The sequence below is a fragment of the Aspergillus candidus genome, assembly GCF_002847045.1.
Source record: "Aspergillus candidus strain CBS 102.13 unplaced genomic scaffold BDW47scaffold_99, whole genome shotgun sequence".
Classification (NCBI taxonomy): Eukaryota; Fungi; Ascomycota; class Eurotiomycetes; order Eurotiales; family Aspergillaceae; genus Aspergillus; species Aspergillus candidus.
In genome coordinates, this window is record NW_020194104.1 from 32,927 (window position 1) to 51,372 (window position 18,446).

At 51.2% G+C, this 18,446-nt stretch overlaps 6 protein-coding genes across 6 annotated transcripts; 3 read left to right on the forward strand and 3 right to left on the reverse strand.

Moving 5' to 3' along the window:
- Positions 1-392: 392 nt before the first annotated feature.
- anxc4 (annexin ANXC4) lies at positions 393-3,646 on the reverse strand. Its single transcript, XM_024814619.1, has 2 exons — positions 853-3,646; positions 393-784 (listed from the first exon to the last, which is right to left on the reverse strand). Exons 1-2 carry the CDS (start codon positions 3,172-3,174, stop codon positions 473-475), a joined length of 2,634 nt encoding a protein of 877 aa, XP_024667296.1. The 5' UTR covers positions 3,175-3,646; the 3' UTR covers positions 393-472.
- An 844-nt stretch (positions 3,647-4,490) lies between these two features.
- aspE (septin) lies at positions 4,491-6,925 on the reverse strand. Its single transcript, XM_024814620.1, has 2 exons — positions 6,378-6,925; positions 4,491-6,309 (listed from the first exon to the last, which is right to left on the reverse strand). The coding sequence occupies exons 1-2, from the start codon at positions 6,890-6,892 to the stop codon at positions 5,184-5,186; spliced, it is 1,641 nt and encodes a 546-aa protein (XP_024667297.1). The 5' UTR covers positions 6,893-6,925; the 3' UTR covers positions 4,491-5,183.
- BDW47DRAFT_114289 (uncharacterized protein) lies at positions 6,926-8,379 on the forward strand. Its single transcript, XM_024814621.1, has 2 exons — positions 6,926-7,182; positions 7,304-8,379. Exon 2 carries the CDS (start codon positions 7,618-7,620, stop codon positions 7,924-7,926), a length of 309 nt encoding a protein of 102 aa, XP_024667298.1. The 5' UTR covers positions 6,926-7,182; positions 7,304-7,617; the 3' UTR covers positions 7,927-8,379.
- Positions 8,380-10,581: 2,202 nt separating this feature from the next.
- BDW47DRAFT_114290 (uncharacterized protein) lies at positions 10,582-11,926 on the forward strand. Its single transcript, XM_024814622.1, has 3 exons — positions 10,582-10,950; positions 11,003-11,222; positions 11,361-11,926. Exons 1-3 carry the CDS (start codon positions 10,735-10,737, stop codon positions 11,780-11,782), a joined length of 858 nt encoding a protein of 285 aa, XP_024667299.1. The 5' UTR covers positions 10,582-10,734; the 3' UTR covers positions 11,783-11,926.
- Positions 11,927-11,952: 26 nt separating this feature from the next.
- On the reverse strand, positions 11,953-13,117 carry BDW47DRAFT_114292 (40S ribosomal protein uS4). Its single transcript, XM_024814623.1, has 6 exons — positions 13,058-13,117; positions 12,953-12,990; positions 12,870-12,888; positions 12,692-12,790; positions 12,391-12,624; positions 11,953-12,333 (listed from the first exon to the last, which is right to left on the reverse strand). The coding sequence occupies exons 1-6, from the start codon at positions 13,063-13,065 to the stop codon at positions 12,156-12,158; spliced, it is 576 nt and encodes a 191-aa protein (XP_024667300.1). The 5' UTR covers positions 13,066-13,117; the 3' UTR covers positions 11,953-12,155.
- A 174-nt stretch (positions 13,118-13,291) lies between these two features.
- BDW47DRAFT_114295 (60S ribosomal protein eL21) lies at positions 13,292-14,543 on the forward strand. Its single transcript, XM_024814624.1, has 4 exons — positions 13,292-13,386; positions 13,487-13,554; positions 13,640-13,687; positions 13,805-14,543. The coding sequence occupies exons 1-4, from the start codon at positions 13,351-13,353 to the stop codon at positions 14,127-14,129; spliced, it is 477 nt and encodes a 158-aa protein (XP_024667301.1). The 5' UTR covers positions 13,292-13,350; the 3' UTR covers positions 14,130-14,543.
- The last annotated feature ends 3,903 nt before the right edge of the window (positions 14,544-18,446 follow it).

Sequence of the window (18,446 nt, forward strand, 5' to 3'; positions counted from 1 at the left end):
GTCCTAGCCCTGTCTGTATAATGCATATCAAATCCGCATTGCATAGGTTCATACGAACCTATCCCTCGGTCCCCACTACCTACTTCTCCCCGGATTGACTTGACAGTAGTATTACAAAATCTCTCCCCGACCACGCTGGCTCTTTGAGCAGCTGTACAGCGTTGTGTACCCAGTAGGTACCTACCTACCTAAGTAGTCTGAACGGTCGTACAGCCAGCTCATTCGTGTCCTCCATTGGTGTAGAGTGTACACCGTATGGGTTCTGCAATGTAACATCCACATATGTGCGCCATACCAACCTGGTAGCTACCTCCGAGGCTATCTCCTACCTTACACTCGCTCAATAAATCAATGCTTCGTCTAGCCATAATTCATTCACTCGTTCATTCAACATTAAAGACTTCAACCAACACATCCCTCCACCCATACATCCCAAAAAAGAAAAAAATATAGATAAACAAAATAAAATAAATCACACCCTCTTCGCCAACCCCCTCGAACTCCTCGCCAATTCAATACAAAACTCCCCCCACTCGCTCCCTCCATTCGTAGGCAGCACCTCCTCCGCAATCGCCTCCTCCAACCGCTCGCCGTACCGCTTCCGGAACTCGACCTTGACGAGCTCCAGGTGTTGCGGCTCCCAGTGGTACCGCACCAGTCGCGAGATGAGCAGCTCTGATCGCTCTTTGCCGCTGCGGGACTCCCGCAGTGCTTGGTGGAGGAGAAGCGCGTCGCGCATGGGTCGGTTGATGACGCCGTTGAGGATGTGGGCTAGGGTTTCGCCCTGTAGTGGTTCTCGGGTGTTAGTGGATGAGGAAGAGAGATGCGATAAGGAAAAGGGGAGGAACTTACCACCAGGTTTTGCGACTTGGCAATCATGGCGCGCGCAAAGTTCCGCTCGTAGATCTTCTCGTAGGTGCGGAGCACCTCGCGCAGGTGGGCGTCGCTGGAAGGCACGATAATGTTGATCATGTCTGTTTCGCCGCCGTGGCGCGACATCAGCGCGCGGTGCAGATCGTGGACGTCGCGCTGGACCATATCGAGGTTGATGGGGTCGCGCTCGCCCTGGCGCTTCGCCTCGAGCGCCAGCAGCACCGCGAGGCGGAACTTGTCTGCCTTGAGTTCTGCCTTCATGCATTTCTCCAGGCTGTTCGAGTACCGCGTGTCGCGGAAGCACTCCTTGATCGCGATGATCTCGCTGTTGCTCCGCCCGAACAGGGATTCGATCAGCAGCTCGCGCCGTGACGTGCTGGACTGGTAGTAGCAGTTGGCCCAGAAGGCTTCCGATTCCCAGGGCCCTAACGCGGTCGCGTAGCATACCTTGCTGAAGGCGTTGTGGCCTAGCTTTGTTCGGAGATGCTTGGCGATGTTGACGCCTTTCCCGTGCAGCTTGACGTAGTTTTTGTACTCCTTGCGGAGATCGAGCATTTCGTCGCCGGTCAGCTGGGGCAGAACACGGATGAGGACCTTTGGGTCCGTCCGCCCGGACAGGGCTTCCTGCATAGCGGCCGCGTCTGCGCTGGCATCGTAGAAGGATACGCGTTTGCGCGCGCTGCTGGGAGAGATCAGCACAAGCGATTCCGCGAGATGGCCGTTGGACGAGTGCCGCTCGTGCCGGACGCGGCTGCTGTCCCGCTTGGATCGGGAGCTCTTGGGCTCCTTGAGGCCCTTGCTGTCTTTGTCCTTGATGTCTTTGGATTTCTTCCGCCCGTGCTTTTTGCGCGCGTCGGCATCCGCGTCCGAGGGCCCGTCCAGCGGCTCGAGATCCGAGACCTCTTCGTCGAATGTGCCCGGCATGACGATTGGGGACGGCATCGGTGAGATGCTCTGGTACGTGCCCTTGTAGGGTTCCAGCATGGGACTGGCCGGTCGCAAGTTCGGATCCGCGGTTGCGACCGACAGCTTATTGCCAGACGAGAACGAGGCGCTGGCGGGACGTCCGCCGGGCGCGATCTCCATAAATTGCGGTTTGCTCTCTGCACGGCCCGTCGGTGCGGCGGAAAACTGCGGGTTCGCCGAGTACCGGACGCCCTGATACTTGGGGTCCGCCGACTGGAGGTTCGTAAATTGTGGCGCTGCTGTAGAAGGCACATTGGACGAGCTCTTCGAGGCATACTTGACATTGGGGTCGATATTGGCATACTGGAACTGGGGAGGATCGGCGTATTGAACCGTCGCACTGCCGGATGCATGGCGCTGGTGGGCCGGCGCGGTGACCGGAGGTACGTAGGCATTGCTGGTTGCCCACGATGCATATTGGTGCACTTCCGGGTTGGCATACTGCGGTGTTGGAAACGCGCGCGCCGCCGGCACTTGGGGGTAGTTGGTAGTCGCGGGCGGGAATGCTCCCGGCATGGCCTGCCCCTCCCCCTGCGAAGACGGGGGCACGAAACCCGGGCGCTCGCAGTCGGGGATTGCCGCCCAGTTTGATGGCACGCCTGCTGTCGCGGGAGCGCCAGTATACCCCGGCGCCGCACTCACAGCGCTCGGCCCGTGGAGATACTGCGACGGGTCCATGGCGTATTTGAACGGGTCGGGTCTCGCGTAGCTGGGGTGAGCGCCGGGAGCTTCAGCCGGACGAGGATCGCCGGAGCGCGATGCTGGCTGTTTGTAGAAATCCTCCGCCTTGAGGGCACCCGACATCATCGCGGGATCCACCCGAGACGACGATGATCGAGGCGAGCGCCCGGACCCATAGAACCCACGCTCTGTTGCGCCGGGCATGTCCCCATAGGCCAGCGCCTCATCCTCGGAATCCAAAATATCATCATCCGATTCCACGTCGTATCGAGCCGGTTGACGGGCGGGAGATTTCGCATAGGTCCTGCTACTGCGCTTGCCCGACCTTCCCTCGCCCGTATCCGACAAATAGACCTTATCGCGACTGCTGCGTTCAGGACGCAGCAGATATTCCGATCGGTCTTCGTGATCCGAGTCCGAACCATGTCGGTTGTAACGTGAGCTGGTTCGATAACTCGCGCCGGGACTGGCCCCTCTCGTCCGGGAGCTGTGGTAACCGTCATCATCGAGCGGATCGGAGGTGAGGTACTGGGAGCTTGTGCGTGGATTCGCGGACGGTTGGCGGGTATCGCGAGATCTGGAATGATCGCGGATCCGCCCGCCGGGAGATTTGGAACGCCCACGCGACCGTGGGTCGCCAACCTGGAGTGACATGGTCCGGGCACGGGGGAACCACAGCGACTGCGATCAGATAGATAGCCTGTAGCAACCAGTGACGGTCGCGTCGAACTCTGGATAGTATGGGATTAGCGGAGGGTGGAGTGACACCAGTGCGATGGATAGTATAGTCGCAAAACTGATATTTGAGATCGCCAAAATTCAAAACTAGATATGAGAGAAGGAGTAGAAGAGAAAGAGAAGAAGTTAGAAGGTGGAGAAGAAGGAAAGAGAAGGAAGATAAACAAGAGTAATGGTGGAGGGGAAGAAGACGAGCGCTTCGGCGAGTCCGTGACTGTGGCTCGAAGATCGTCAGCTGGCGCGAACAATAACCAATTCAGCATTCCAAGGTAATCTTCAGTCATTCTTCATCTGGGATACCTGCGTCTCATCCTTCTTTCTTCTTCTTCTTCTTCTTCTTCTTCTCCATTTCTCTGGGTTTTTCCATCAGTAATCAACAAAACACAGCCCAAACGACCCCCCCAATCCCCTCCAAACCCGGTGTCGCACAGCATCAGACTTCCTCCTCACAGCCAAAACAGCAGCCATGAAGGAGCCGCAACAGAAACCCAAATCAAAATAGAATGAAACGAAGATTCCCCACCCAACTCAGCCTCGCGAATGATGGCGCAACCAGTCTCGTATCGCTCCCCATCTAAATATGCCTTTACCATGCAAGCCTGCCCCTCATCTCCCCCACAACAGCCAATCCGACATGAGACTTCATGTCCGACCCCATCCGCCGCCTCTTTCAGCCCTAGTATTTGCTCGACAGGTAGGTAGCCGTTGTCGTTTTTCATGGGTACCTACCTATCCATATGGCATGCACTACGAATCCTTCGTTGCGGGACTAATCTGTTGGATGTCGTATTCACCCGTTATTCCCCTTTTTATTGCTTTTTTTTTTTCTTTCTTTGTTACCTACCTGTCCTTGTAAAACAGGTGACGACTAGCCAGGCTCCTGCAGAGCACGGACGGATAGGGATCCAGCACCGTCCCTTCTCCTGGTGGGGCTCGTGGGGTGTGATCGGGTTACAAAGGGGATACCCACCGGGCGCTCCATGGAGCTCTATGCAGGAGGATTGTCGTCATTGGTCTGTGGAATTATCATCCTGGGGTAGTACCTACCTAGGTTCGTGCCAGGTTGGTATTGACTAGTAGTATTAAGACAGGGAAAGATCTCATAATGTGGGGTTGTAAGCGGTGGTGGGATTACTATGGTGATATCAGAGCGATCTCATTGATCGGCTTATTGAAATACTGGGTAAGCTACGTCGATAGCACCTCTACAACTATCAAAATGGTCAAAATAGCTCATCTTAAAACTTTCAACATCGGTAACTGGTTCGGACACAAATTTGATGACCAAGAATACAAGTGGGCGAAAGAAAAAGGGAGAAATGACACAATGGGGTCTGGAGAAAGAAAAATAATAGACAGGGTGAAGGTAATGAGAAGAAAGGAAAAAGGTGCCTAATAGATCGTACCCAGGAGCTGGTCAGCCCCTGGCCCAATAGTGACACCGAAACATCAAATGATATCATAGTAGGAACACAGTGGTATAAGGAAGGTAAACAAACGGCCACGCAAATCAGAAAAAAAGCAGGAATCAAATAGGGAAAAAGGGGGGGAATGGAAGGAAGATATGCGGACAAGGCTTTTGAAAGCAGAAATCAGCAGTCCGGTCCAAGGAAAACGGCGTGATTCTTGGTGGGTAGACACAGATGTGACGGTTCCCAACAGAGAACCCTCCACACTTCTGGGGACCATTCCAGCAGAATAGCTGTCCCTCCTGTGCCAGATCAAAGTGCTAGGGTCTTCATAGGCCACATGCCCTTTGGTGCGTCTCTAATTTTCCCCATTGAGAGATTGAAAAAACACGAAAAAAAACGGCACAAGAGGCACAAGAGGCCCTGCCGTCTTGCTGTGCGCATGGGTCGGGAATACAAGACGCCCAAAGACTCAACTATCAAGACACCAATACACGGGATGAATTCCGAACCCTTCTAGTAGGCGTAGTTCGAAGGACCCATCCTTCCGCTGTACTGCTTTTTCTGCGGGGCCGGAGCGGGCAGGTGGGGATTCAAGCGGCTGGTCCGCCATCTCTCGTACCAGATGACACGGCTGGCTTCGCGGAGCTCCGATCGCCAGTCGCTAAACACCGAATCTCGCAGCCTCAGGAAATCGCAGTGCTCGGGATTGTATGGGTCCGCGAAGCCCCAAGGGAATTTGCGGCCAACTGGCCCGTCTCCGGCATTTAAGGAATACGAATCAGGCGAAAGGGTCGAAAATGGCAGACGCTGCGCCGCAGCCTGGGATGCGGATGACTTGCGGCTGCTTGCGCTTCGGCCGGACGGCGACCCGGGGGTAGGGCCGGGCTTGCTTTCCTTGTCGTCCGCATTGTCGGCCGTCTCCCCTTGAGCATGTTCTTTCTGATCCTCCGTTTCCTCGTCCTCTTCTTCGTCGGCACTCTCGGAAGACGTGTACTCTTCCTGTTCATCCAAAGAGAGCACCTCGAGAGGGTCAATGTTGGCTTCCTTCAGGCTAGCCCAAACGGCCTTTCGCAGGTAGGTCATGTGGGCCTCGGTAATCGTATCGGCTTTGCTAATCACTGGAACAATGGTGGTCTTGCCCAGCATCTTGCGCAAGATTTGAATATCGAGACTCTGGTCGAGGATTCCTGTGACCGGCTTATCGGATGCCTTGGGGTTGCCCCGGGAAGCTCGCTCGGCAGCCGCGATATTCGCGTCCAACCGCACCGGATCGAGGATCAAGAAAGTACAGTGGATGTGAGTGTCGCGAGCGCCAGGCGAACGAATCACCTTCATCTCTTCCTTCAGCGTTTCTTCAAACTTGTTTTCCAGGAACGCAGTCACCCCGCTCAGCTGGATGTCCACAAGGTCCCGCTCGAACCCTTCCGAGTCCCACAGCGTCAGCCCCACACGCTCTCCATCGATTTCGGTCTCTAGATAGTGGTAGATGAAACCCTCGTTGGCCGGGGCATGACGATCGTAGTATTCCTCCTCTTCAGGGCCGCGCGTAGGGTGCTTGTGAGCCGGCATCTCCAGCGACTTCCGGAGAAAATTCAGGAACGACGTCTTGCCAGAATTACGAGCTCCGACAACAAGAATGCTAGATGATTAGAAACACGAATCCGTCAGCTCATATCTTCCCACGACAGCGCTTTGGCACAATCTTACTTGTAGGGGGTAGGGTCCCTGCGACGGCGAAGTCTGCGGGGGTTGTTCACCGTGCTCACTGCACTACTGGCATAGCTGTAGCGGCCACGATGGGTCATACTCTCCGTGCGAGCGTATGGGTCATATTCGTTGTTCACTGGTGTACTCACGGAGCTGCGAGGCGCCAAGTGCTGGGATGGATTAGGTTCGCTGACGAGAGTACCCACAGTATCATGACGCTCATCCCCGCCAAAGGTTTCCAGGATCGGGGTGGGCGAGAGATCGGGAAGACGAGGTGCATGCTTTGGCATCGCTTCGCGCCGACGACGCTCCTCCTCCAATGCCTGGGCCTTGGACATCTTCTTGCTCTTGCCAGATAACGGTTCAGTAGACTTAGCACGACGGAGAAAGCCGAGGGACGACGTTCTGCGTTGATCTTTGGATTGGTTGCTGCCGTTCTCCGTGATGGCAGGAAGACCTTCGGGGGGGGATTGAGTGTTACTCGGAGTCCGGGGTCTAGATGATGCGGTCGCCATGGTGGGCTGAGCTGGTTTTTTTTTTTTTTTTTTGTCCTGTCCTTTTCTGTTCTTTTTCTTATTTCTTTTTCTTTTTTACCCTGGACTTTCCTCTAGGGTAGCACCTTCCAATCACTCAATTGCCAGTCACAGATGAGGGTCTGTTGCAAATTAAACAAAAGTGGGGACCCCCGATGCACGATTGTCTCAGATATAGATCTCTGACACAACACGAGGTCCTGGAATACCTTCTTGCGTACTTCAATCTGATTATAACAATCAGAACAATAGATCAAAGATTTCCTGTCGAACTGTCCGAAACAATGTCAGTGAGATAACAAGGGAACAATCGCGATGGACAGACTAATTGTCAACTGCATATAAACAGGCGGCAATTGAGTCTATCGCGAACGATATATGGTTGGTACTTACAGCGGACTGCTCCCTCCCAGTACACTCGAATAAATCCTAGCTAATTCTATATGCAGTTCCGAATCAGCTTGGTCCTTCGTGTTCCTCTCTGCGCGCCTATGGAACTGCGACTGACGGGAGTATCAGATTATATGTCGGCCCGGATTGTAAGACGTCAGACGGCGTGGCTTGACAAATCGAGGGGTCGATATGACGTTCTGGCGCAAGCCAAAAAAGTGTCGTACGTCGAAGAGAACTGACTATCACAAGCCCAGCAAGCGTTTGTCAATACCCGTCGCGTATCTTTGCAAGAAGGAAAGAGTCAAGATGGTGAAATGAGTGAGAAAGAACGAGGTTGCTGCAGCATGCAGTGCAGCAATGGGTCTCCTTTTCTTTTTATTTGTTTATTTAATTCTTGTTTCTTTTTTCTCTCTTTTTCTCAAGTGTTTTCTTTGTGCGCCGGCTGCGGCGTAGCCCGGATTAAAATTGCGAAAAATGCCTGCTCACAAGATCCGACTGATGCGGCGTGCGAGATGGAGAAGCAAAAGGGTAAAAAAGGAGACTGGAAGAAACGAAGTCGGGGGAGAAGTGGAAAAAAGGTAATGAAAAAAAGTCAAACGAAAGTAAGACGGCGTCGAGACTGATGATGATCGGCCAGAAAGACCAGAATCAAGATGCGCCTCTATCCAATTCGCCTGCGTTGATGCGCTTTGCAAAAGCCTGGTTGCGTGTATATCAACCGCCGGTGCCCGTGACCAGTCACGTACTTGAGGGTGTCAGAGCTTGCTGATGTCCCTTTTAATTTCTTTTCTGTTTTTTTTTTAGTAGTAACGGCTGTTCGTCTGCGACGGCGGAGCAGGCTCGAGAACCTTAAGAGCCGGAGAAGATTCAGGGGCAACGCAGAAAGCAGCTAAGCAGGGGGGCTCGACCTCCAGACTACGGCTCCCCCACTTTGGAACTACTCTAAGTGTATTAGGTTAGGTTTGACTCAATGCCTGCATTCTCGGCTTCTGAGTGGGCGGGCTGAGGCCGATTCAGCTTTTCCTTCCCTCATGCACAAGCAGATGCGGCGCGTTGATTTGCTGCTTGAGTTTGCGGGTGCGACCTCAAGAGGGAAGCCAACTTGCCGATGGGTCATTGTCAAACCGTCCTAGCTATGACTGCATCGACTGATTCCCAGCATGGATGGACCCAGAATACCTCCTCCCACCTCATTGAATCGTGAGGTCCGAACTAATCAAGGACTGCGGGCGGAAACAAAATCTACACATGCCGCAAATTTATTAATTAAATCTGTGCCGCGACATGAATCTCTCTGCAATCTCTGCATTTCATCAGGCGTGGGCAGAATCAATAAGGGCACTGCGCATAAAACATCCTCGAGGGGAAAATAACAAACAAAATAAAAAATAAAAAAAGAGGGTCCGCATCCAAGCAACTTACAACAGTATCTACTCCGTACTCCGGAGCCAATACCAATCAATACCTATGTTTCTTCCTTCCATCATGGATCAAGCGGTGATCCGAACTGCATAGTATGCAATTATACATGCCACATACAACACACGTGGGGCTTGTTTTTTTTACTCTCCGAATCCCGATTCACTAGATTCATATTGTGCATATGGCATGCATTATCGACGGTCCTAATCGTCATTCCTCGATCATTCCCGCCATTCGACCCACGAGGGGTTCAATTTCAATACATTTTCTCTAACATGCATCACTTCCTCTTTTTGAAGCCTTGGAAAGCATTGTGGTAAGACTTTCATGCAGGCGGTAACAAAATCCAGGGACCCCGAGGTCGGTTGGTTTCCCCCTTTTTCCTCGATGGTTGTATCGATACGGTAACCACATTCCGCTGGTCTCATTGGCGCGCAATCAAACTGTTCAGTCCTTAGCCGGGCAGATTGAACTCGCTTGCATGGTTTGGGATCCATTCATCTTAATCGGTACGGCCGTTCACTTCCGGTTCGTTGATCCTATTTGGACCTTCGATTCCTGTCAGATGGTTTCTACAATGGGTTCGTTTGAGTTGGATTGATCTTGGCCATGCTTGTCAGAATGAGTTTCTAAAAAAATATATACATATACAAGCGAAAATAAACAAAATAAAAAACATCGGTAAGATGGTTCACACCAACACCTGTCCTACCAACACAGAGACCACCTAGCTCTGCTAATATTACTACTGTCCAAAAAAGGTAGTGACCTGATGGGATCCGCCATAACGCCCGTATGTACGGAGCACTTGTACTAATTTAGTAGGTAAAATGCCAGACGCAGGTACCCTTCAAGCTAAGCCGAAGCTCCCGTTCCTGATCAATGCTTTCCGAGCTCTCCCTCGGGGTGTCGTGAACAGGGCCCATTGTGGCTGTGGGGTGATGGAATTGACAGGATGAACTATTGCTCAGATGAGTGGAGATGACCCGACTTATGTATGTCCCGGCAGGAAGACCCTGCAGCGACTAAGGTTCAGAATTGCCGCAGCATTTCTTCTGGCCCTCGTGGTGTCTGGTTCAAAGAACGAGTGTACTTATGTCGGATTGTACCTGTCGATTTTGCTTTCGATGGTTATACTCTTGCCCTTTTGGGTGCTGGTTTCGGCTACGTAGGTGCCGATCAGGTCGGGCTGGCTGTCTAGTTCTAGTACTCAGTAGACGTTGCGCTGAGTTCCTTGACATGATTGTTAGGCAATAGTTCATTGGCAACGTTCGTCTTTTGACAATGGTGCTTACTTTAATTCGTTTTCCAAATTACAATGTATTTTAGTCGTTTTTGCTGGGCTGGAGATATACCGAGGTCGTGGCTAGAGTTTCTGGGGGCTGACACAAATATATATCGGTCTATACAAATCACACTACATGAAGGTGTATGGTTTTCTACAATATTACGCCGTCACCATTTGTTTGAAGACAAATTCCCACCTAGTAATAAAGCATTATCAGTCTTGGACATGTAGACATCTCAAAATTATGCAAAAAGTGGGAGGCATAAGTACTCCGTTTGTTAGTGTCTGTCTTCAAAATACTAGCATAAGGTTCATGGAGCAGGTCAAGAGTCAATGAATGGTCCAAACCACAGTCCAAATAGAAGACCTTCAGCCCAATTCCTTGATTGACCAACTATTTCAGTACTATAGAATCCATCAAGAAGAATCTCATAAAGTACTATGAAGTCGATGGAAATACACTCAGATTGTTATAGTACTACAGTCCTCTTCACCGCCCGCCTTGCCGACTCGGCAGTTCGATTTGGTTGCCCCGTGCGTTCAATCTTTTGTTTACTCGACATCGCATCTTCTATCAACGCGCCAGACCCATCCACCCCGACTACTTACCGTTTTACCGACTTGAATATACTTTCGGCATACACTACTTGCGCCGAAGCGAACGACAACAAACAACCCCCAACAAGAACCCGCCTCACAACAAACCCACCCCCGAGAAAGCATGACCGACCCCGCAGACACATTACAGCAACTCCAGCAATTACAGCAAGAAAATGGCGACCTACGCACCCATCTCTCCATAGTCCGCGTCAGCGAACCTATCTTCTCCCCAGACGCCGAAAACCCAGGCCTATCGCCCTCCAAGCGGATCTCAGATGCCTCGACTCTCGATAATCCGTCCCCGGCCTCGCTCGAAGCGGATCTGACTCACTACAAGGTGCGACCTTCTTCACGTTGTGATCCAGCCAAGCAACTAACAAGTTGTGAAGGAACTATTCTCGAAACTACGCTTCTCCTACGTCGAACAGGTTACGAAAGAGAAATTCCTCCGCGCAATCGTCGGTGACCCGCCCCTTGTCGTCGGACACAATGAGAACGTGGAGCTGGAGGCACAGTTGGCGGAGGTGAAGGCCGAGTTACGGGCGCGCAAAGAGGAGGTTCGCGCGATGGTGGCAGAAATGGACAAGACGGGGAGGGATCTTGCGGCTCGTGAGTTTGCTGTTCTTGCGTCCCCTCGCGATTTGGTTGCCGTGCGTTTGTAGCGTGAGCGCTATGCGCGGATGGGACAGACAGAAAAAAAGGGTATGTGGAAGGACGAAAGCTAACATTGAAAAAAAAAAAATACAGGCTATAACAACGTTCAATTGCAGATGACCAAGCTGTCTACCCTCCCCGAGTCGATCGAGAGCCTCGATGCCACGATCGCTGGACTACGTGCGAAACAGATGTCTGATATGGACGGGTCATCGTCCCAGAAAATGTCTCTCCCGGCGACGCTGTCACTACTGTCGGAGAGAGAGGCCGAGCTGGCGGCGCTCAATCGCCAGCTCGCGGCGGTGCAGAATACCCTGCCGCGGAAGACGCGGGAGGCGGAGACGATGGAGCGGGAGTTGGCGGTGCTGGAGAAACGGAAGATGGAGGCGATTACGCAGGCCCGGGAGGCTAGACGGAGGAAGGAAGAGGGCGAGAGTGACGGGCTTGAAGAAATGGGGAGGTGGTACAGGAGTGCCGAAGAGGTGTTGAAAAGGCTCGTGGATGTGGAGGGCTAGCCACACCTACCAATTCCCAGGGTGGAATTTACGCGGATGATTTACGACACTAGCTAGGAATTGGCGTTTCGGAGTGGGTTCTGGTTCATGCAAGTTCGATTCTGTATATAGGGCGGGGTGGGGTGGCTACTGGCTACTCCGTACAATATGAAGATCATGGGCATATACAATTTGACGTTTAATCTGCTTAGCGTGCGTTGTGGGGTATAAATGAATTAAGATGGAGGATCCGAAGGAGAGCCGCAAGGACAAATGGTATTCATTCATTGAGATGCATGATCGTACAACGTTGAACGCTATGCTGCAGTCGCAATGAAGCCCCCGAATTTTGATATTCCATTGCGAAACCCCGCTGTACGCCTTTTTGAATAATCTATTCCTCCTCCTCCTCAGCGTCGTCACCACCACCGGACTGGGCGGCCTTGAGCTTCTTGCGCTGGACACGGCCGGGGCGGCCACCACCGAAGGGCGAGGTGAGGGAGAAGTCGATGTGCTTCTGGGAGTCCAGGCGGACCATGAAAGAAGGCACGTTGACGATCTGCTTACCGACACTGTAACAAATGAATCAGCCAAAGTACTTCCTCTACTGGGAGAAAGAGTCGCCATACCGGATGTGACGCTGCTTGATCAGGACACGAGCGTGGTGGATGGACTTGGCGAGGCCAAGCTTGTAGACGCAGGTCTGCAGACGACGCTCCAGGAAATCCTCAACGTTGAGGGCCAGGACGTAATCGAGCTTCATGCGGGTCTCATCGAGCACACCGATGCGGACCAGACGGCGAATCAAAGCGTTACCTTCGAACAGACGCTTGGGGTCCTTCTCGTCGAGAGTGAGCAGCTCACTATTGAAGCAACTGGTTAGCCATTTCCCCACTTCATCAACTCCCGCGAAAAAAAAGAAACACATACCGAGCAGCACGACGAATCTTGGACAGAGTGAGCTGGACACGCCACACCTCACGCTTGTTGCGCAGGCCGTACTCGCCGACAACCTTCAGTTCCGAGTCACTAGAATCACATGATTAGGGACGGAAACACACGACATAACCAGAAGCACGCTTCTGATTAGTGGCCGGAGAGTACTAACAGACGAGCCGACTCGAACGCTGGGGAAAAGTTAGCATTTGCTATCGCCTCGCGAAGTCATTCTTTCTCGTGGGCTGTACTTACGACGACGGGGGACCTTGTAGGTCTTGGAGTAAACGCGCCTGTCGTAGAAAAAATCCTGGTTAGAATAACGCGACCGACAAAATTCACAGCCATCAATTTACTCACGGGGCCATGACTGCTGCAGATTGCGCGTTGTCGCGAGTTTGTCGATTGCACGGGTCTTCAACGGAAAATGCAACGATGAAGCCGAAGATGTTCTTTTGGAGAGCGGGAACTAAGCGAGCGAGCGGAAAAGTGGACCCGGATGTGGTTTAGCGTGAGGGCTACACCCTGGGTGGGCAGGTGACCGCGCACTAAGCACCCGAGCAAGTCCGCACCTTTGCAAAGGCGGCCGAGACTTTGAGGCACTTCTTCGTTGTCGACAAGTTTCTAACTCCAGCACCACCAACACCGCCGACATGGGTCACTCGCACGGTTTGAGACGCGGCACTCGGGTATGTCGATGCGAATTGAAATCGTTTTCTCTGATTCCGGGAGGACGACTATATATGGAAAAAAAAAAGGGTGTGCGCTGACGAATATCGTCCTGTTTAGTATGCCTTCAGCCGCAACTTCAAGGAGCACGGTAGCATCCGCCTGTCGACCTACCTGAAGACCTACCGGTACGCCGAATTCCCACCGAGAGTTATGATATATTGGAGGGGAGAAAAGAAGGGGAAATGACAGGGTCTAATATTGCGATTATAGGGTCGGTGACATCGTCGATGTCCACGTCAACGGTGCCGTCCAGAAGGGGTCAGTAAAACTTCCGCCCACTGCAAATTGCGATGAAATTCGGTCATTCGGATTTGGTAGCATTTGCAGATCCTCGAATCTTTTGAAGGAATGTTCTTGCTGAGATTCTACGAACAGTATGCCCCACAAGGTCTACAACGGCAAGACCGGTGTCGTCTACAACGTGACCAAGTCGTCCGTCGGCGTCATCCTGTACAAGATCGTCCGCAACCGCTACCTCGAGAAGCGCATCAACGTCCGCCTCGAGCACGTCAAGCACTCCCGCTCCCGTGAGGATTTCATCCGCCGTGTCCGTGAGAACGCCGAGAAGAAGAAGCAGGCCAAGGAGCAGGGCATCCACCTGCATCTGAAGCGCCAGCCGGCTCAGCCCCGTGAGGCCCACGTTGTCCAGGGTCTCTCCGCCGAGACCATCACTCCCGTCCCTTACGACACCCACATCTAAACGAAACGGTTCGGTTGCTGCGGTTGTTCGGTGTTTCTGGGTTTCTCCATCTATGGGTGGATTTTCATTGAGACGAAGCGAAAAAATGGGTTGTCGGATGTACTAGCACATCTCAAGCCTGTGCATAGATTCCCCTGGAATGAAACAAAAAACAAAAAAAAATCTTCCACTTCCTCTTTCCATTGGCGGTGGCTCGAGGTGTTGACCAGGCCGTTAAATCCCTACATTGATGTATGTCAGGGATGGACCCTGGACTCTGGCCCTCAGAGTATGGAAGCGTTTTTCCAACGTTGAAATCTCCGGGTACCCTTGACCATCGGTAGCGATCGATAGTGTTTGATTTGCCACCAAGCGTTACTTGGTTTACCTGTAGATGTAGAAATCGTGAATGGACCCGAACAAGTGATCTTATCTCTCTACTAGCCTTCGTATATTTGACGTCTCCGATTTGGATGTACTCCGCATGACTGCAAAGATTTTCCTGCAGCAAGCTCGCCGATAAGCCTTATCTCCCGGCCACAGATGCAAAATCCCGTCTGCGAACTTTGCCACCAGACTAGGAAACATTGTTTCGAAAATGCCCATTGATGGACGAGTCGAGTAAATTATTCTCGACTGGGAGATCTAGCATCACTCGTGAACCATACAAGATCCACATGAAGCCTAGGACCGTCCCACGTGCTAGTCTACTGACTCCCATACCTCCCAAGAATCCGTAACCTCCCTCCATGGAATCCACCAGGCAGACACAGAAACAAGCAAGCCCTCACAATGGCCAAAACACACGAATCAAATGCAAGAATCACGTCAACATCAGTATGAAGCGAATTGGGGGCTGTGTCAGCATCAGCGACTCTCCCACACTCGTGACACATGCCAAAGATACCTTACCTAGCTACTACGTACTCACCATCCACCCCCAAACAAAGCCAAGGACACGAGTCAGCCCCCTCTCGACATTTCCCCTCTCGACATTACCCCTCTCGACATTACCCTCGATCGGGCCTACCTATCGATATCAAGATTAATTAATTGATTGACCTGCTGCACACGCCACCGGCTTCTCGGCATCTGGCTTCACTGTCGGTATCAGGCGGGCCCTTGGATCCTGGCATTGCGAATTACGAAGCTGCACTGCACTGCACTGGCCGAAGGCCACGTCGACAGCTGCTGCGGCTCGTCTTGGGGAGGTGTGTTGAAGATGGAGGTGTGTTGACTATCTACTAAGGTTCTTACCAACCTTCAAGGGGGAGGAAGGGTCCGACCGCGTCTCGTGGCCTCTGCGCGTTGCTAACATTTTGACCATTTTACTATGAGATGCGTCGGCAGGTGCTTAGTATGGGTAGTGGGAATGGGACGTGTTTGCTTTTGCGTCATGTCTATGCTTTGTTAGGATATACTTCTGAGTCAAGCTGGCTTGTCTCGGGTGGGATTTGAACTCACCCGCAGATGTGGCAGAGGTGAGTAATGTTTTCATTTATTATTTATCATTCATTATTTTTGACATCTTTAATTCCATTATTATTATTATTATTATTATCTCCTATTTATTTTTTTGTCTGATTATTAATTTCAATCACCATGCTTTCTATCTTTACCTTTCCTCTTCCGCCCATACTATTCACGACAACTAGCGAGTCAGCCCCCTCCCATTATGCCGATCCGCATAGAGTATGGCCGTGCCTTTCAAGCTGTTTCTGTCAAAGCACGGACACTGCCATGATCAAATAGGCATCATGGTATGGAGTATAGCCTGGGCACTCCAAAATAGAAAGTAACCAACCCATTTGTGTTGTATGAACGCCGGAGTATCATTGGACAGCCGATCTCCGGTCGAGGGTTTCTCTATTTAATCTTGTCCCAGTACCATGGCTTGTATTCCAAAGCGCCGAACATGGGCGATCTCGGAGATGGCAGAAAATACATGGTACACATGCGCACGGATGTATATCGCCGCATAGTGCAGTGCGGGTGCAGTTCCAGGTCTTTCTCCAATCGTTTAGAACTGTCATTCAACTGTCTTTAATGATCATACCCGACTGGCTTGTGCTGCTTTAGACCGACATCAGTAGGACACAAAAGAACAAGCTTGCGGGGCTGTCTCCGTGCAAGGGAACTTTAAAGATCATAACGACAAACAGCGACGGATATTTCCCTGCCACGCCCCCTTCCCGAGGTTGACAGCATCCAAGTCAAGTAAAGTATATCTATCAATTTATAAGAACAGAGTGGTATTACAAGATAACAACGGAGTAATCTTACAAGATATCAAAAGAGTGGTCTTACATATGGGAAGCACAAAAGGGCACCTGTGAATCTAGGCAAGGGGTTCCTACGATCGTCGTTTCTGTTTTTGAATCTATTTCGGTCCACCCGATGCTGGGGAAGCTAAGCTATAGTTATTTCGCCACTCGGGATCTATTTTCCGTTGGGATCCTGGAGTTGTGTATGAAGTAGTGATGGATCATAGCCTACCTTTAACGATTAGTCCCATGTAAACAATACTTTTATTTTCATACGGGTTCGCGTATCATATCGTCGCCATGAGTCATTCCAGTTCACTGAAGGCTCCTTGGGGATGGACTCGACAGTCAGTCTTTGCTTTTTTTGCCTCTCCCGAAGCCAGTCCCATTGTAGTCCCCGTTGGAAAGAATAGGTTTTTTTATTTTTATTTTTGAGTGTTTGTCTTTTTTTTTTTTTTTTTTCTTTTCTTTTTCTTTTTGCTTTGTCACCCCCCCATGGCTGTGTATTCACCTTCATGTTCATGTTGCATTGTAGAGGTTAGACTGGGGCGTGGTTGCAGGTCGTGAGGAGCGGGTGGGCCAGTGAGGCACACCATTGAGCCCCCTCCATCCTTTTCTCCTCCATTGAAATAATGAGGATTGATCGTGGCTGATGATGACTTAGGTAATAACGAGGCAGTGCAACCGACAATGTCGAGAGCCTTGCTGCCACTATTACGGGGCTCGCATCGGGCAGGAGAAATTGATGATGGTCAGATTGGCTTTAGTAGCTTGGGGAAACGGGAAGACTCCAAGCGGGGAATACTTGCTTTGGCATGTTGACGGGCTGGTGGGGTCCGATGGGATCCCCACGTTACTAGTCGAATACAGTTCGTCCTGCGATATGGACTAAATGCAGATTTGATGTATCAGTATGGGAAACTCATGGGGATGTTTCCTCGAGAAGATTTTTTTTATTCTTGTTTTCCCAGCTGATAATGTGAGGGCAGACGCAGAGCCGCATTACGTCACGGACTAATTGAATTCCAATGTATCGTCCCCATGTCAGGGGGCTATCGCTGGACCAATACCGGCTCCCAGATCATCGGAGGTTGATGCAGTGTGCTTAGTGTAGTACCAAGATTTCCATCAGCGGGATGGAGCTTGAAGCCCATCATCCACGGTTGACGCCACGGGAGCCCACATCGACAAGACCGCTAGGGAAAAGAAAGTTGAACATCCCCGAAAACGTCCTGTGTAGATGTCAATGTCCGAACTAGTAGATTTGAAGGTGAGGCGACTGAGAATTCTCCGCTGTCGTCGCTTGGTGGTAGGTATATGCAGTGGTATCCGTATTTCTCCGTGCCCTTTGCCTCACATTCGAGTCTCTTCTCAGGCAACCAAGATACCTCGAAACCAACAAGAATACAGCTTTGTAGTTGGATGGATTTCCACCTAAGTATGTCCATCGCCCAGCAAAGCCATCCCAGTATTTCCAGGATCTGTTTGCAGGGGGTAAAAACACCGCGTTTCGAGTGACCGGACCAGCCTATCATGCGTCCCATATGAGTCCACTCTGGTAAGGCGGCTTTGGAATGATGGACGGTCGAGAATCATACCGCCATAAAGGGCTTGGTTTGCCAATATCTATGAATTATAGTACTTTCAATAGCCGATCTGCAGGATATCGCCCAGGGCGAAGGAAAAATGATTTTTAGGGCATACGTGTATTTTTTTTGGGCACAAACTTTGTTCCTAGATGGTGTCATGAACAACGGGCGAAATGTACATTTAGACATAGCTTTCCCTCAGGGAGCACTTAAGTACTGGATGACCCTCCAGTTTCCTCCAATTTCTCTTTACTCTTCTCACTTTTCTTCCACTCGAGTTTCACAACTGGGAGAGGGGTGGTCAATATATTTTATTCCCCTCTATATAATTTGTCGATCTTACTGTCGACATCCTTTGGTCAAATATCTGGTATTGTACTATTTGATCAGAGCGTCAATCCTTACCTTGTTGGCCTTGGGTCAATTACCTTATATATCTAGGTAGTAGATATACTGCCGATTGATCCATATTATCTTTAGCATAC

Coding starts and splice junctions, on each gene's coding strand:
- anxc4 (XM_024814619.1), bottom strand. CDS start 3,174: ATGTCACTCCAGGTTGGCGACCCACGGTCGCGTGGGCGTTCCAAATCT. Junction 785..852: donor CCAAGTCGCAAAACCTGGTG/GTAAGTTCCTCC, acceptor GAACCACTACAG/GGCGAAACCCTAGCCCACAT.
- aspE (XM_024814620.1), bottom strand. CDS start 6,892: ATGGCGACCGCATCATCTAGACCCCGGACTCCGAGTAACACTCAATCC. Junction 6,310..6,377: donor AGGGACCCTACCCCCTACAA/GTAAGATTGTGC, acceptor CTAATCATCTAG/CATTCTTGTTGTCGGAGCTC.
- BDW47DRAFT_114289 (XM_024814621.1), top strand. CDS start 7,618: ATGAGTGAGAAAGAACGAGGTTGCTGCAGCATGCAGTGCAGCAATGGG.
- BDW47DRAFT_114290 (XM_024814622.1), top strand. CDS start 10,735: ATGACCGACCCCGCAGACACATTACAGCAACTCCAGCAATTACAGCAA. Junction 10,951..11,002: donor CGGATCTGACTCACTACAAG/GTGCGACCTTCT, acceptor CAAGTTGTGAAG/GAACTATTCTCGAAACTACG. Junction 11,223..11,360: donor GGGGAGGGATCTTGCGGCTC/GTGAGTTTGCTG, acceptor AAAAAAATACAG/GCTATAACAACGTTCAATTG.
- BDW47DRAFT_114292 (XM_024814623.1), bottom strand. Junction 12,625..12,691: donor AAGATTCGTCGTGCTGCTCG/GTATGTGTTTCT, acceptor TTGCTTCAATAG/TGAGCTGCTCACTCTCGACG. Junction 12,334..12,390: donor ATCAAGCAGCGTCACATCCG/GTATGGCGACTC, acceptor CATTTGTTACAG/TGTCGGTAAGCAGATCGTCA.
- BDW47DRAFT_114295 (XM_024814624.1), top strand. CDS start 13,351: ATGGGTCACTCGCACGGTTTGAGACGCGGCACTCGG. Junction 13,387..13,486: donor GTTTGAGACGCGGCACTCGG/GTATGTCGATGC, acceptor CGTCCTGTTTAG/TATGCCTTCAGCCGCAACTT. Junction 13,555..13,639: donor ACCTACCTGAAGACCTACCG/GTACGCCGAATT, acceptor TTGCGATTATAG/GGTCGGTGACATCGTCGATG.